The sequence below is a fragment of the Heterodontus francisci genome, chromosome 31 (assembly GCF_036365525.1).
Source record: "Heterodontus francisci isolate sHetFra1 chromosome 31, sHetFra1.hap1, whole genome shotgun sequence".
Lineage (NCBI taxonomy): Eukaryota > Metazoa > Chordata > Chondrichthyes > Heterodontiformes > Heterodontidae > Heterodontus > Heterodontus francisci.
Window position 1 is genome coordinate 40219442 of NC_090401.1, and position 15631 is coordinate 40235072.

At 38.3% G+C, this 15631-nt stretch overlaps 2 protein-coding genes across 2 annotated transcripts in view; one reads left to right on the forward strand and one right to left on the reverse strand.

The window, feature by feature from the left end:
* Window positions 1-12954, forward strand: part of LOC137347179 (S100P-binding protein-like) — a 70260-nt gene extending 57306 nt beyond the window's left edge. Inside the window, exons 7-8 of the transcript XR_010968903.1 lie at window positions 10479-10672; window positions 12119-12954. The gene's annotated coding sequence lies outside the window, so the exon portion shown is untranslated. The remainder of the gene's footprint in view (window positions 1-10478; window positions 10673-12118) is intronic.
* A 1382-nt stretch (window positions 12955-14336) lies between these two features.
* The window catches only part of fndc5a (fibronectin type III domain containing 5a), a 91767-nt gene continuing 90472 nt past the window's right edge, over window positions 14337-15631 (reverse strand). Inside the window, exon 6 of the mRNA XM_068010945.1 lies at window positions 14337-15303. Coding sequence (XP_067867046.1) covers window positions 15262-15303 — 42 coding nt within the window. The 3' untranslated portion in view covers window positions 14337-15261. The remainder of the gene's footprint in view (window positions 15304-15631) is intronic.

The following is a 15631-nucleotide window of genomic DNA, read 5'->3' on the forward strand; positions in this document are numbered from 1 at the left end:
TTGTATTATATGTTGATTTTCTGTGCCATTTGCTTCCAAAGAATTAAAGCCCATTGTATCTCCCTGCACCTATTTTCTCTACTTTTGCGCACTGATTCTTTCTGTACCTCTCCCTTTTTCTCTCATGCTCTTTTCTTAACTTATTTTTGTTTATTTTTATTCAGTCTGTCTAGTAGTCTGAATCATTTTCACTCCAGAACACAGCATTGCCTGTTTATCTGGATGAAAAGATACGTTTGTCTAGAAACTCTGTTCAGTTGAGTCCTTTAACCGTACTTTAAAATATTAATGAACATGTTGCTTTTGTTAATGCGATAAGGGGAATAAGTGCATATTTATTAGGTTGCAAAATAAATTATCATATTCCTTTTCAAATTCTGCCAAAGGCAATCCGAGGAAAACTGTCGTAATGATGGTTATTTTGCATTGAAGTACTGGGAACTCCTCTCAGTGCACTTTGCTGCAATTTGGTGACTGCCAAGTTGATTGATAAGTAATACAGATGCTGTAGATCAAAAATGTGATGGGCAATTCTTCATGAGAACAGCAATGTAAGAAATGACCACAAGCAAGAATGTTCTTCTGCATTCAAATTTTAGTTTTATTCCTTTTCTTTCCCCAGATAAAATGTAATGCCCTGAAACTGCTGGAACCCCATATAGTTACAAAGTATGGTTGACACTTAATTCCGTCAATGAACAACTAAAACAGAAGGTTTGCTCATTTATCCCTGTTTGCGGGACCTTGCTGTGTGCAATTTGGGTTATCGTGTTTATGCTTCAAAAATACTTCATTGACTGTAAAGTGCTTCCATCCTGATGAGAATTCTGAAGCTCACACTTGTCCCTTTATAATACAATTAACCAGATATTTGAATTGCAGACCTATACAAGTATTTTGCTACATAATACATAATATTCACTCCATCTTGATTTTAATTAAAATTCTATGCAGTCAATCATGACCAGATTGGCAGTGCTTGTAAAGTAAATTCTTTCTGACATATCACATTAGTAATAACATATCATTAATCTGCTCATTTGAAAGATGTGTTATAATTCAAGGGTTGAGTTATGAGCCTTTCACACTTTTGAAAGAGCTGCTTTAACAGTCTTGCTGCTACATCATCCTGTACTTCACACACGTTCTCAAATTACATTGATTATATAAATCCAAACCTATTAAAGAAACACTAGCTCATATCTTTTGAGCATAACATTAAAATGTGTTAATAATGAAATAAAAGTGGTGGATCCTCATTAGAGGGAGGATACACTTAATAAGATTTGTGTGATGTCTAATAAATGCAAAATTAGATTATATACACAGGACAATAGTACCATAACTTTTATTTTCAAAATAGGTTCATACATTTGTAGAATTTTACATGATAGCCATTGGTAAAAATGTAATTTTTTTAAATTCACGTACAGAAATAAGTCATCATGCTAGCCCTCTTCAAAGTTCATAATTAATATGTTTGCAAAATGCCCAATTTTTTGTTAAATTAAGGTTTGGATTTGTTTAACCTCCATGCCAATATATTTGTTTTGTTTACAAAAGATTCAGACATCAATGCATTTTTAAAATGAAAGAACATAACAGCAGTAAATTAAATGTACATCGAGTTTAGGTAAATTGTTTAATAGCTACTGGGATGGAAAATCATAAAAATTTAAGTACAATAGAAAAGTAATTTCTGTCATTCAAACAATCAACCATCTACTTTGGTCGCATCTTTCTACCCTGTTCTCCATATACTTTATTTTTTTTCGTAATGTTTTTATTTAGCACTCAAAAATGTAATTGAATCAGTTCCATTAGTCACTTATGACAATGTAATATCCCATCTTGGAATAACCCCTTGGATTTTTTGGTTTCCTGCCTCTTGTACAAATCCTAAATTTGCATCCTTGTGGAATTGTTTCCCGTTTCAATGGAAATAACATGTCATTGTTAGCTTCTTTAAACCTTTTCATAATTTTGAACACAATTAGATCTCCCCTTAACTACAGATACAAGCTATTTTTGAAATTTCTCATAACTATATCTTCTCATTGCTAGTTAATCAATGTTGCACCTTTTCCATGGCTTCAGTATTTTTCAATAATTCAGTGCCCAAAACTGCACACAGTATTCCAACTGTAGTCTAACACCTTCCATGGATTCATCATTGCTGCCTTGCTTTTGTATTAAGTGCACTTTTATGTAAAATCCAGAACCCCATTTGCTCTTTTTATTTCCTCCTTTTAAAGATCTGTACCCTAGATTTCTCTATCACCCACTCTATTGACAAAGTTACCAAAACATTTCTGGATTTAGGGAATATTTTTATTATTTGCTTTTTTTTTCTCCCAAAATGCACTACTTTACATTTATCTTCATTGAGATACAATCTATAGCTCCACCAACCTATCCATGTAGTCTTTTGCATTTTCTTTAGTTTACCAGAACCCTAATTAACCTGTTCATTAGCAAATTGTGCTATTCCCGCTAAGCCCATCTCCATTTATGTACATGGAGAACAAGACATGACCCATTGGAGATGTGAGGACACAACTAGTTAGTTCACGACAGTCCGAGAAATATATTCATTTATTCCTACTTCAGTTTCTGTCCTATCCCTTGAACCATGCCACTGCTTTCGTTTAAATACCTAATCTTCAGAAGTTTCTTATTTGACTGCTTTGTCCATGTTGCTTTTTCTAGTTTCAAAACTGATGTTTTTCTCTTATGGCCTCTAACAGTTTTCTTATAACTAATATGAGACTAACTTGTCTATAGTTAGCTGGCTAATCTCTTCCCCCTTTTTAGAACAAAGTGTTTGCCACTCTCAACAACTTTGGTGCAATTCCTCTTTCCAAAGCATTTTGGAAAGTTCTGGTTAGTATCTGCTATTTTCTCAGGAACATCCCTCAGTTGTCAGGACTGTACAGCCTAGACTCCTGTCGTCCTTTTAGGCTTATTAAACCACCTAATGGTTTCCGTTTGTCTATTAATTGTTGCTTCAAATTCTTCTGGTCCTTCCTTATAAATACAGAGGCAGAAATGCTTATTCAGCATTTTTCCCGCCACAAGATTGGCATATTCTTTCCATCAAGAATCCACTCTCTGATTATGCTTTATGCTTATAAAAGCGTTTATTATTACACTTTTTATTTACAGCCAGTCTTCTTTCAAGCTCTTTGCCCTCCTAAATCTGTCTTTATTTCTCTGTGCTTTTTTATTGGTGCTAGCTCTTATTTGTAATAGTAATAATTTAATCTCCTGAATGGTCCAAGGAAATTTGAACATTCATGCAGCCCCTTGCCGCTGGTCAGGATGTTTTAGTTTGTGCCCAATATATTTTGTATTTAAACATTTCCCACTGCTGATCTTCAATGTAGGATGAATTAAAATTTTAAGGAAAAAATCTGATTCCTTCATTCAAATGTTTTTTTTGTCTGGCACTTTTTAAAATGTTGATAACTGAACCATAAAGGATATTATGGAGTACTCAACTTCTAGTGTCATTTTGCCATCAGCACAATGTGAAAACGACCAAAAATAAAGCATAAAGCTGCCAGTTCAGTACACTTCTTAAATATGGTTGGGGATTTCCTCAGAGCTGCTCTCTCTGTGCTGCTATAACTTCGCTGAACATGCAGCTGAAATCCCATTTCTCAGCCCTTGGGTAAAGTTATAGCAAGCAGTTCTGAGGAAATCTCTCACCTAGGTTGTGCTTTCAGGTCCATGGTGATGCTCCAATTTTTTTTCAATTCTTTCATGGGTGTGTGGGTGTCGCTGACGAGGCCAGCATTTGTTACCCATCCCTAATTGCCCTTGACAACCCAGTGGCTTGCTCGGCCATTTCACAATTAACACAATATCCCAGAGGCAGTTATAAATTGTTATACCACACATCAGGACATGAATCAATGAAAAAGGAAGTTGCATTTATATAGTGCCTGTCACTACCTCAGGACTTCCTGAAGCATTTTACAGCTAATGAATTACTTTTGAAGTATAGTCACTTTTATAATATAGGAAATGTGACAGCCAGTCTGCGCACAGCAGCTCCCACAACAACAATGTGATAATGACCAAATAATCTCTTTTTTTTTGTGATGTTGATTGAGGAATAAATATCGGCCAGGATACCAGGGAGAGCACCCCTGCTCTTCGAAAGAGTGCAGTGGGGTCTTTTACATCCACCTGAGCAAGCAGACAGGACATTGGTTTAAAGTCTTATCCAACAGTGTGACACTTCCTCAATCCTGCATTGGAATTTTGTGCTCAAGAGTGAGGCTTGAACCAACAACTTTATGATTCAGAGGTGAGTGCTACCAGCTGAGCCACGGCTGATTCACAAGTACTACTCCTCAGATTGATGGTACAGCAGTAGCAATGGTTAACTTGTGGGGGCTAGATTTAAGTGAGTTTCCCTAAACCGATCTGAGCCATCGACCAGAAACCTTGGGCCGGATTTTAAAGCCACTCCGCCGTTGGGAACGGTGGTGGGGGTGGGAGGGCAATGAAGATCAGTATGGCAGAGGACCGCCACTGACCCTGACGGCGGCACGCCCCATACCGATCTTGGCAGCTAGCTCGGTGACAGGACCCCTGTTTCAAATGTAAACTAATTTACATACCTGATTTAATGAGAGTCCCGTCGCCTCCTTAATTGTCGCACCGATCTTCCTTCGGGCGACTGGCAATGCCGCGCCTTCGAATCCCTGTTTGGGGAAACATGGAGAGACACCTGTGGAGAGGGTCAGGGTGAGAACGATGCGGATTGGTTGGGGGTGGGGGGGAAATGATGGGAAGGGATAAAGGGCAAAGTTGCTGAACTTTGGTGGGGAAAGGTCAAATTCTCAATATTCGAATTCCGGGGGGGAAGGGCAGGAATGTTTGGAAATGCCACTGAGGGAGGCGGAAAAATACATGGAAAGGTCATTTAATTATGTTTTGTGAAAATTTAACTAACCTGACCCTTTAAATTTTAAATTTACATTGAGGGCTGTAAGCCCATTAAAAATGGCATTTGTGCATTGGTGCCAGAGGCCGTTGTCAGCGGCGGCTCGCCCGCCCCTTCCATGTCATCGCAGGGGGAGGGTGCCGTGTGGTCGGGCTGCATTTTTTTACGTCCGCCACCTACTTCGGCAGCATACTCTTAAAATGCAGCCCATTAACTCTGCTTCTCTCTCCATTAATGCTGCGACACCTGCTGAGTATTTCCAGCACTTTGTTTTTATTCCTTATAGTTCAGCAAAGTGAATGACCAATTTATATTTTTGCTTGAAATTTTTGTAAACATAAATAAAATTGGGTTGATTTGGTGTTGCACAAAATATGTAACTAGGGCCAAGCCAGGTGAAGAAAACTTTCAGTGTCAGCTTTGCTGAATGGTAGCACTTCCTCTGACTCAGAAAGGCTTGAGTGTGTACATTGTAGATTGATACTTAAGTGCAACATTGAGGAGTATTATATCATTAGAGGCTGTATCTTTCAGAAGAGACATTGTAGCAAGTCTTTTCTGCCCTTTTATGTGAATATAAAATATCCCATGGCATTATTTGAAAAACAGAAGGGACATTTTCCCAGTACAACACTACGACTGGGTGCTTTCGAGCTTTCCAAACTCAACATTGAGTTCAATAATTTTAGGTCATAACCTCTGCCACCATTTTTTTTTTCTCTTCTCTTTTCATCAGCCAAACGTTAACTCCGCTTTTCTCTCCACAGATGCTGTCTGACCTGCTGAGTATTTCCAGCATTTTATGTTTTTGGTTGACATTTTCCCAGTGTCCTGCTCCATATTTATCCTTCAACGAATATCACCTAAAAATAAGTTAACTGTCCATTTGCCATCTGTGGGATCTTGCCTATCATATTTGCCTATGTAACAACAGTGACCACACTTTAAAAATAATTCATTGAGTTGAATAACTCCTCAGAATAGTTACTGTACTGTTAACTTTAGATAATGGATATTTTGGTTTGACATCCAAGTTATTTTCAGAAAGTCAGATTTTTTTTTTTAAAATTCAAATTTAGTGCTGCATGTCTGCCTCCTACCCTCTTGAAGTATCCTCTTATTTAGTCTTTTATTAAACTTAGTGGCAGAATCTAATAAATACAATTTAAGCAATTGTATATAAGCAAAAAAAAAAAGAATTCTTGTCAGACATTCATTAACTTGTACATGCTTTTATAATATAACCTCCAGTAAAATTAATTATCATTCCATAAAGGAAACATTTGAATGCAATAAAAATTAATTTAAAGTGCACCGGCTTAGGTCTTATTCATGGAGGGCTTGATTTTTATAGATCATTCAGTACTTCAAAATTTTTCCACAAGTGCTAAAGGTGGAATGAACACAAGTTTAATTTTCTTACTGCTGGTGTCATTTTCCCTTTATCCTTCCTCTCTGCAACATTGGTTTTCAGGTATCTGCTCCCTGTGCTATATGCCGTCTGCTACTATAATGGTCTGATCCCAGGCCTTTAACTTATCTGTTTGAAATAATCTGTTAGAAGATGTGCAACCTGCGGTTTTAGGCATGCCGTTTCCCCTCTGCTTGGTATTGTTCTGCAGCAGCATGCTTAAGATCATCTGCTTAGTGTGTGGGAGATGGTAGCCACACACCAATGAGCTGATAATAAGCGATGCAGCACAAATGACTTGAACTGTTTATGGAGTTGGGGAAAGCACAATTAGCTAACTCAAAAATGAGAATTAAGGGGTCGTTTTTCAGTGTACCAGGGCAAGTGCCACTAAGAATATAAATGACAAATAGATATTTTGTAATTAATTGTGATTCCTTATAACGCAATAAAGCCAGCTGAAGGGAAATGTAATGCTGGATGGATGAGAAATTGCAACTTATCCTCACTAATATGATCACTCTATCCAGAAAGTCCTGACAGATGTCTGAACTTTAGTAAACTACAGCAGCAGGATAAATTCCATTTGCAGATATTGCAAAAGGTCTTGCTAAAATACAATCTTTTTTTCAGAAGGTGCTTAAATTGCAGAAACTGGGTGCTGACTATTACCTCAGGCTTTTATTAAAACCATCATAGAGCCCCTGTAGGGTAATATACATGATTAATTTTCTATAAACCAAGCAGCTCTTAGAAATCAGATGGACGTCCCCTGCAGGCACCCAAATTTTGTTCTTCGATAATTGAATTCATGCTGATTGGTTTAGAACATTTTGTAGCATTGCATATGTAGCTCTTTATACATTGCTAAAGGCCAGTTACATTATTTAGAAAATTTCTTATTACCACTATCTTTACATTTGTATGTAGTTTTTGTTAACTTGATCACAAGCTGAAAAGATATTTCTGTGGTAGGTGTGGATTTGTTCTCTGCCATAGCCTCATGCCAGATTTCTTCTGCATCATGAAAACCATGGAACATACTTTTCTATTTAAGACAAGGAACACTTGTGTATTTTTATATGGATGTGGTGATATTGTAGGCCAGGATTTTTGGCTGCAAGCCCTGTTTTGGTTTGTCATTAAGTGCTTGTAACAGGAAATATCCCCCTGTTTTTGATCCAACTGAGGGGCTTGCTAGAGGTCACTTCAGAGGGTAGTCAAGAGTTAACAATGTTCAAGTGCGAATGGAGTCACTTCTGCACCCGACCGAGCAAGGAGGGCAGGTTCCTTTCCTCAAAGGACTTTCAATGAATCAGTTGGGTCTTTAAGACAAGCCAACAGCTTTGTGGTTGCTTTTACTGATACCAGCTTTTAATTTCCAGGTTTTTAAAAACAATACAAATTTTCAAACTGCTATGGTGGGATTTGAAGGCAAGTTCTCTGGATTATTAGTCCAGCCCTCGGGTTTACAAGTCAGGTTAAAAAAAAACACTTACCACACCCAATTAACCCTAGAAAAGGTAGTACATTCACCTAACATAGTGCCTATTAAAAAGTCACATGCACTCAGTCAGCAGCTATATATGAAAGGCAAACTGATTCATTTTTTAAAGCCTGCACCTTGCCTGGAAAGAACAAAAGGCTTACTTGAGGGGGAAAAAAAGTTGAATTGGAATTATGGCTGACATGTAGAGTTCCAACGTAGTCCAGAGCAGTTGGTAGCTTTTCTTTGAAGGTTTGATTGAAAAAACATTCAGTTGCTATTGAAATGAATGCTAGCTTGTTTTCATTTCAATAGCTGGCAGATTTAACAACAACAACTTGTATTTATCTAGTGCCTTTGACGTAATAAAATGTCCCAAGGTGCTTCACAGGAACATCATAAAACGAAATGTGACACCGAGACACACATGGAGATATTGGGTTAAATGACCAAAAGCTTGGTCAAAGAGGTAGGTTTTAAGGAGTGTCTTAAAGGACAGAGTGGTGGAGAAGTTTAGGGAAGGAATTCTAGATTCTACACAACTGAAGGAACGATTAAAATAGGGAATGCTCAAGAAGCCAGAATTAGAGGAATGCAAATATCTCAGAATTGTGGGGCTGGAAGAGATTACAGAGATAGGAAAGGGTGAGGCCATGAAGGGATTTAAAAACAAAGATGAGACTTTTAAAATCAAGTCATTACTTGACCAAGAGCCAATGTAGGTCAATGAGTACAGGGGTGATAAGTGAATAGGACTTGGTGTGTATTAGGACATGGGCAGCAGAGTTTTGGGTGATTTCAGGTTTATGGAAGGTAGAATGTGAGAGTCCACTCAGGAGTGTATTGGAATAGTCAAGTCTAGAGCCAAGAAGATCAGTTGCAGCCTATCAATTAGATCTGTAGGAAACACAAAAAAATGACCAAAATGAGAACTAGCCATTCGGCTTTGCATTGAGTTCTGCCTCAAAACAGCAATGAATCTCGACTTTGCTGAGCAATGGTCTGGAAGATCATTGCACTTTGTTGCTTTAGTGCCCACCTGACAAATTCAGATGGTGCCCAATAAATAATGGCAACCTCGATATGTGAAAGTGTGTTTATTCCCATTTTGCTGCAATCTTGGAAATCAATAAGAATTTCCTATACACAAAGCACTTCAAGCTGAAATAGATCATTTAAACTTGACTTATTTAGACATACTTGACTGCATAACAAGAAAGAAATGGAACAAACCATTGAACAAAGTATGACCCTGTCACTTCCTGTTCTGAAATACATCATATGTCAAAAATGAGGTCATGGGTGACCAAGATTTCAAAACCTCAGTGAGCAGCTAGTTCCATCAGCATTATTCAGTGGTATGAAATGCATAAATATAACCAGGTAGTAAGTTACCATCCCGGCACTATCACTATAATTGAGTTTTTTTTAAAAAAAAGATAGGAAAATTTGGGTACATGTATTTATTTTCTCCTGTACAATTATACTTTTTTTATATACCATCTTGGATGCTAAGGGAATCAAGGGTATGGGGATTGTGTGGGAAAGTGGAGTTGAGGTCAACGATCAGCCATGATCTTGTGGAACAGATTTGAGAGGCCGTATGGCCTACTCCTGCTCTTATGTGCGGGGATAGGCATCACGGACATGGGGGCAATTAGTTTTTATATAAAGTGTATAGCCAACCTAATGCCATCAAAACACAGATTTAAAACGCATTTCTCCCTAATAAGTGAGTACCTGGCATTGTTTTTGTTCGCACAAGTAGCCAATGTCTGCCCACACACTTGAAAGCGATACAGAGAATCCAGATAGATGTCCATCTGTCAGGTGTGATCATGATTGCTTTCTCCCCCCTCTCCCTCTCAAATATCCATCTCCCTGCCTCCTCTCTCTCCCTGCCCCCACCCTTCCTCCTCTCTCCCCCACTCCTCCTTCCCCTTGTGTAGTGGAAGTGACTATGCCATGATTACAGATAAAGGAATAGAATGTAGCAGGGGAATTATGTTAAATGAGCAGTAAAAGAAACCTCACAGGCAGCTAGTCCTCATATTTTCTCAGTTATATGGTTCAGATTAGTACACAGTATGCTAGAATGAAAGTGATTTACAATAGTTGCATTTATATAATGCTGTAACAACACAAACATCACAAATTGCTTCACACAATGCATTACTTTTGAAGTGCCATGACTAGTGTTATGCAGCCAAACATAACCAAATACATCTCAGTTACAAACAACTTATTAATGAGATATTTTCTCCTGTACATATTTATTTTGCTCTAAAATATTCTGTAGGTAACAGCAGTAATGAACATGACCATATACATGGAAAATATTTGTATATAAAATAGTATATTTTGGGTAAAACACTAATAAACTGCTATACCGAGATAATGGATGAGTCTGAAGTCCAAGTTATCTTAAATTTGGAGATTTTATGAATATGATCTAGCTTTGAGCCACTCTCTTTAACAGGGAACGTTGTTGTAAAAAGCACATTAGAAAAGAGGTACATTTGCAAATACATTGGTCTTTTATGCAAGCACAAGAGTTTGGTGACCACATTTTCAAAGTCTAAAAAGATCGCAGTTAACAATGTGGCAAACAATTTTTGCTTTAGGGAAATTTTAAGGAATAATTTGACTGGACAGAACATTGCAGTGGGAAGTTAGAAAAAAATGGAAGGAAGCCAAACCTCATCTAAACTCTCAACTGACTCACTCCGGACCAGAATATGGATATCCATGTCAAATAGAACCATCTGTTGTTTCCTTGTTATGGCACATGATAACAATTGTGAGTGACTAACAGAAGGTAAGTTTAGAGGACCTTTTGATTTGGACACAGCTGGTTCATTTAAAGAAAAAAATGCTAGGAGTTTATTGTACATGGATATTTTATGCAGTACTTTTGAATAATATCATGAAACATATTTGATGCCTTGAGATTTTTTTTTTTAAATCCCATATCTTTGCGGGAAGGACACAATGCCAACAACCAAATGTTCAGTAGCAGGCCTGCCCTGGTTTCCAGCACTAGGCCCAGGCAGGGGCATAGGAAGAACACAGGAACATGAGGAGGCCATTTAACTCCTTGAGTCTGTCCACCATTCAATTAGATCATGACTGATCTATGACCTAACTCTCTCTGCTCTATATCCTTTAAAACCTTTGGTTAACAAAAGACCCAACACTAGGGATGTACCATGACCAAACAAATGACCTTGAACAGTAAAATAGTGGAATTCTTTCCCCACTGATGTAACACATTGAAATATGTCACAACTGTCTGATATTCAGTGAACTTAGGAACAGGAGTAGGCCATTCAGCCCCTCAAGCCTATTCTGCCATTCAGTTAGATCATGGCTGATCTCTACCTCCACTCCATCTATCTTTATTCCATATTCCTTAATATTCCATGCCCCAGTGAAGGACCTCAGAGGAAAATCTAACCTATGGGCTAGAGCAAGGGTCAGCAACCTTTTTTTACTTGAATCTTTATTTAAAAAATTGCCTAAAATCAAAACTATTGGGAGCTGCACGATAAAAATTCAGCATTTCTAAACAAAATACTGTTTCTGGTAGAATGCATAATGTGTATATATAATAAATAAATAGGACAAAACTCACATTTAAAATGGACCTAACTGAATTATCATGTTTTTTTGAAGTTTTTATTGTCTTTTTTAAAAAAAATCTTTGTCTCCAATATATACTTATTCAGTTTTTTTTGCACCAATTTGCATGAATTACGTGTAAACATGTTCAAAATGCAAATGCAAAAATGCTGACCCAAATTAATTTAATGGATAAACAGCACATTGCCACTGAATAAAAAATAAGTTTGCATACAAAATTGAGAATGCCTTTTGTCTTTGTTTTTGTAACACATCTTGGAACAAATAGATTTTTTTTACTGTGATTTTGTCAGTAAAGTCATCTTTAAAACAAACTTTAACTTAAGATGCGTAAAACTAAGACAATTTTTTCAAATACTGATTCTTGTGATAAAATGTAACTTCTAATAGCACATTCACAATAATTTCAGCTATATTAGAAACAATAATGTTCCCAACCATAAACCTTGTTCCTTGAACCAAATCTATGACCATGGTGTAGCTATATCACTTATGTAGAACACAATGATGTTTTTCGCTAAAATAATCATTTTAAACCACAAAGTGCAGCGTAATCATTAGCTTTTTATCACCACAATAAAAAACATGGCTCTTACTTTTCTTGAATTAATTTTTTTTAAAGGTATTTTTCATGATAACGTGAGGCAACGGGAAAAGGTCGGGAACTGCTAATGTGCTGTTAAAGAGGCCACAAGCAACTCTGGAACCGCAGATTGCAGATCTCCGGCCGAGAGAAAACCAAAGCACAAAAATGTCATTTTGCATTTTGTACTTCCCTGGAATGCTCAATATTTCATTTTTAAAAATTTATATTTGAACATTTTAAAGAGAAAATTGGACAACCCAATTTTAGCATTTAGCTGCGAGACATGTTCCAGTGCTAAGGACTTCTACAATTTCGGCATGTAAATAGTACTGCTTAAAAAAAAAGTAAGTACCAATTCTTGATATTTTTGTATGAACACATAGTTACTCCACAGCTACATAAAATGCAAATTAAATGGTAGACAGCACAAATATCACCACAACTCATTTGTCCTGGTAACTGCTGCAAAGTACAATACACAGAAGCACTATATAAAAAAAGATTAAAGTAGATCCCCAATGCTTTAACCTAATCGTAATGTTAGTTTTAAAGCAGCCACGAATATGTCGAAGGGTTCCTCCAGCTACATATTACCCTTACAGGTATCACTATTTGTCATGTTCGCCACTGATTGTGAAAGATTAGCAGATGGTTGTCATTCCTTGGATAAATGAAAAAAAACACATGGATATTGGGAAAACTGTCTGCTTGAACTGTGTGCATTAAATTAATTATGTTTCAAATAGATCTGTGTATGGATAATGAATACAAATCAAAGAAGGATGAATTTTACCAGCCCTTTGGAGACGTGTTAGGAGGTGAGAGGCCTTGGAAAATGACTGCAGAAGGTGTAGTGAGGGGTACCCACCATCGTCCCGCTGCCACGGGATATTACCGGCGGCGGAAATTAAGGGATGTGGCTACCCATCGACCGGAGGCAGGAGATCAATTAATTGCCCATTTTACCGGTGTTGGTAGGGGTTGCTACCACATAGAGAGACTGCCAGGTAAACGCTGGTTGCATCCCAGTGGGGTCCCAGGGTGGGGGGTTGGCGGCCTCCTTTATGGCTACTCCATGAGTCATGGAGGGGCCCCTCATTGGCAATGGCTGCCTGGCCCTGGCTCGATTTAAAAAAAAAAAAAATACTTGCATTGTTGCTGCCTCAGCATGGAGACGCACTCTTCTTCCTGTAGCCTCAGAAGTAGCCGCCTCTATTGGTGGCGCTGCTGAGCTGCTGGCCCTCTGACTGGGCGAGCAGTTCTAGGAGGCAGGCCACTGACCTCAATTGGTCAGCAGTCCCAGCAACAACCTCTTAACTGGCCACTGCTGGTAAAATGCCACCCAGGGTCCTGTTGTCTGCCCATATGGAGGGTCGGGTCCCGTTTTCGGTCCCGGCAGCAGAACCACTCACCTTCAAGGAAAATTCAGCCCAAAATCTTTACCAAGTGTTCTCTGCTTCCTAGTTTGATAGAACTGCACATTTCAATTAAGAAGAAAGAAAAAGCTCATAACATGTCCGGTCATCTTTTATATTAAAGTTAAAGGTGCACTGTTATTGATTATAAGAATAATTAAAAAGAAATTATGTACCTGCTATAAAGGACCGGAATTTATTAGCGCACCGCACATCGTAGTGGCCCGCTTTGAACTCAGCAGCCTTCCGACACGGAAGCAACGCCGTTGAGCCCCCGCAATATTTCACACGGGGGCTCATTTAAATGGAGGGGGCTGAGCGGCCGCCCAATAGGGGGGGGGGGGCGGCTGCTCCGTCCCCAGCAATGGCATTTGGAACTGGCGCCATTTTTAAAGGGCTTCAAGCCCTTAGGATAAATTTGAATTTTAAAGGGTTGTCACTACACATTTTATTGAAATATAATATTAAAAGCTGGAGGCCCTTTCCCAACCCCCACAACGGTGTTTTCATTGTCTGATATGAATAAAATATATTTCAGTCCCAACATGAATTCCACCACCCACCACCCCCCACCACCCCCCACCCAACCTCATCACATTTGCCCTTCAACTCCTAGCCACCATCCCCACAGCCAATAAGAATTGTTTTTCCTGCTCCCACCCCCTGCCCTACTAACTTAACTCCTCCCCCTCCCCACCAGTGTCTCACCTCAGCACTCCGAATAGTGCTTCAAAGGCGCATGAGTTACATCTAGCGGCCATGCGATGGCCTCTGGGAGCAGGTAAGGTAATTAGCATTTTGTTTTAATTAATTTAAATATGTAAAATGCAGTGCGGCCTTCTCTGCATTGGGGGTCGTGGTGGGATGCTTCTGCAAGAATTTTACGGGTTCCCCCGTCATGACCCCCGAGGTCATGGGGCTGGTAAAATTCAGCCCAATATTTCAGCAAACACTTTCAGAAGACTGGCCAGTATTAATGGTTGATGGGCAGGGAGAAATAAAAAAAAAAATACATTAAGCTAGTGCTACATCTTTGTATGTCTTTGATATTTTCTTACATAGCGTAGGCAATATCTAGCTTGCAAGCCCAAAAATTCATTTTTCTAAGCAAAACCAAGAGTTAGGATCATTGAAGATGGTGATAAACATCTAATATCATAATCTTTGCAATAAAGATGTTCCTGAACTTCAAACGTCATCTTGCCATTCTCCTTGTAGAAAAGCTAGCTCTGATTGTACTCTGCGAACCCCAATGCAGTGGTACCATCTTACAAATTGTAAACAAAATCATATTTCTCACCGTGGAGAGACATTGACCATTTAAAATATACATAATAGCATGTTGTTTAAGGTCCGCATGACTGTCTTCGTAGCTTGGATTTCTGAAACATCTTTTATCAACTGTTTATAATTCATCCGATGAACTGCCAGTGAAAGAACTTTGAATATATGTAACCATTTCTTAATTTTTTTTTCTCATTATTAGTGAGTCCCTTTGCAAGAATGCAAAGATAAAATCTTTATTAAATTACCTCTTGTATTATACAAAAATGCTCAAAACATTAGGGAGTCTTTTCCGCAGGTGTGAAATTAAATAGTCTCCTGTCCTTGATGAAGATAATCATTTCAAGAGTTCTTGATTGTTCTGTGCTTTTAATTCTAAATATGAAGCAGGACTCTCCTTGCATACAGAAGCCAACAGCTCCCTCCCAAGAGAAACCAGGTTAATGGATTAATTAAACCATCTTCTTAGCTGCACAGCAGTCAGGCTTCAATGATATTTACTGAAGGCTTGTTCTTTGGAAACTAAATAAAAGAATGAAATTGTTATTTAGAACAGTAGTTTTTGTTAACAGCACTTCAGATCTGCATTGCCAAGTCTGGCTTTATGAATGGGGATGATCGATATGAGACTTGCTCGGTGGAGAACTCTCATGTAAAAGTTAACGTTTGTTAGGTTAACATTTCTTTGATGAAGTGTTTCCTATCATAGAATAGTACAGAACAGAAGGAGACCATTCGACCATTGGGCTGGATTTTAAGAGTCCATCGCCAATCCCAGCGGCAAGCTCAAAAAATGGTGACCTGCACGCCAAAGAGCCACCGCAATCTCACGCACAATGGCTCATCTAAA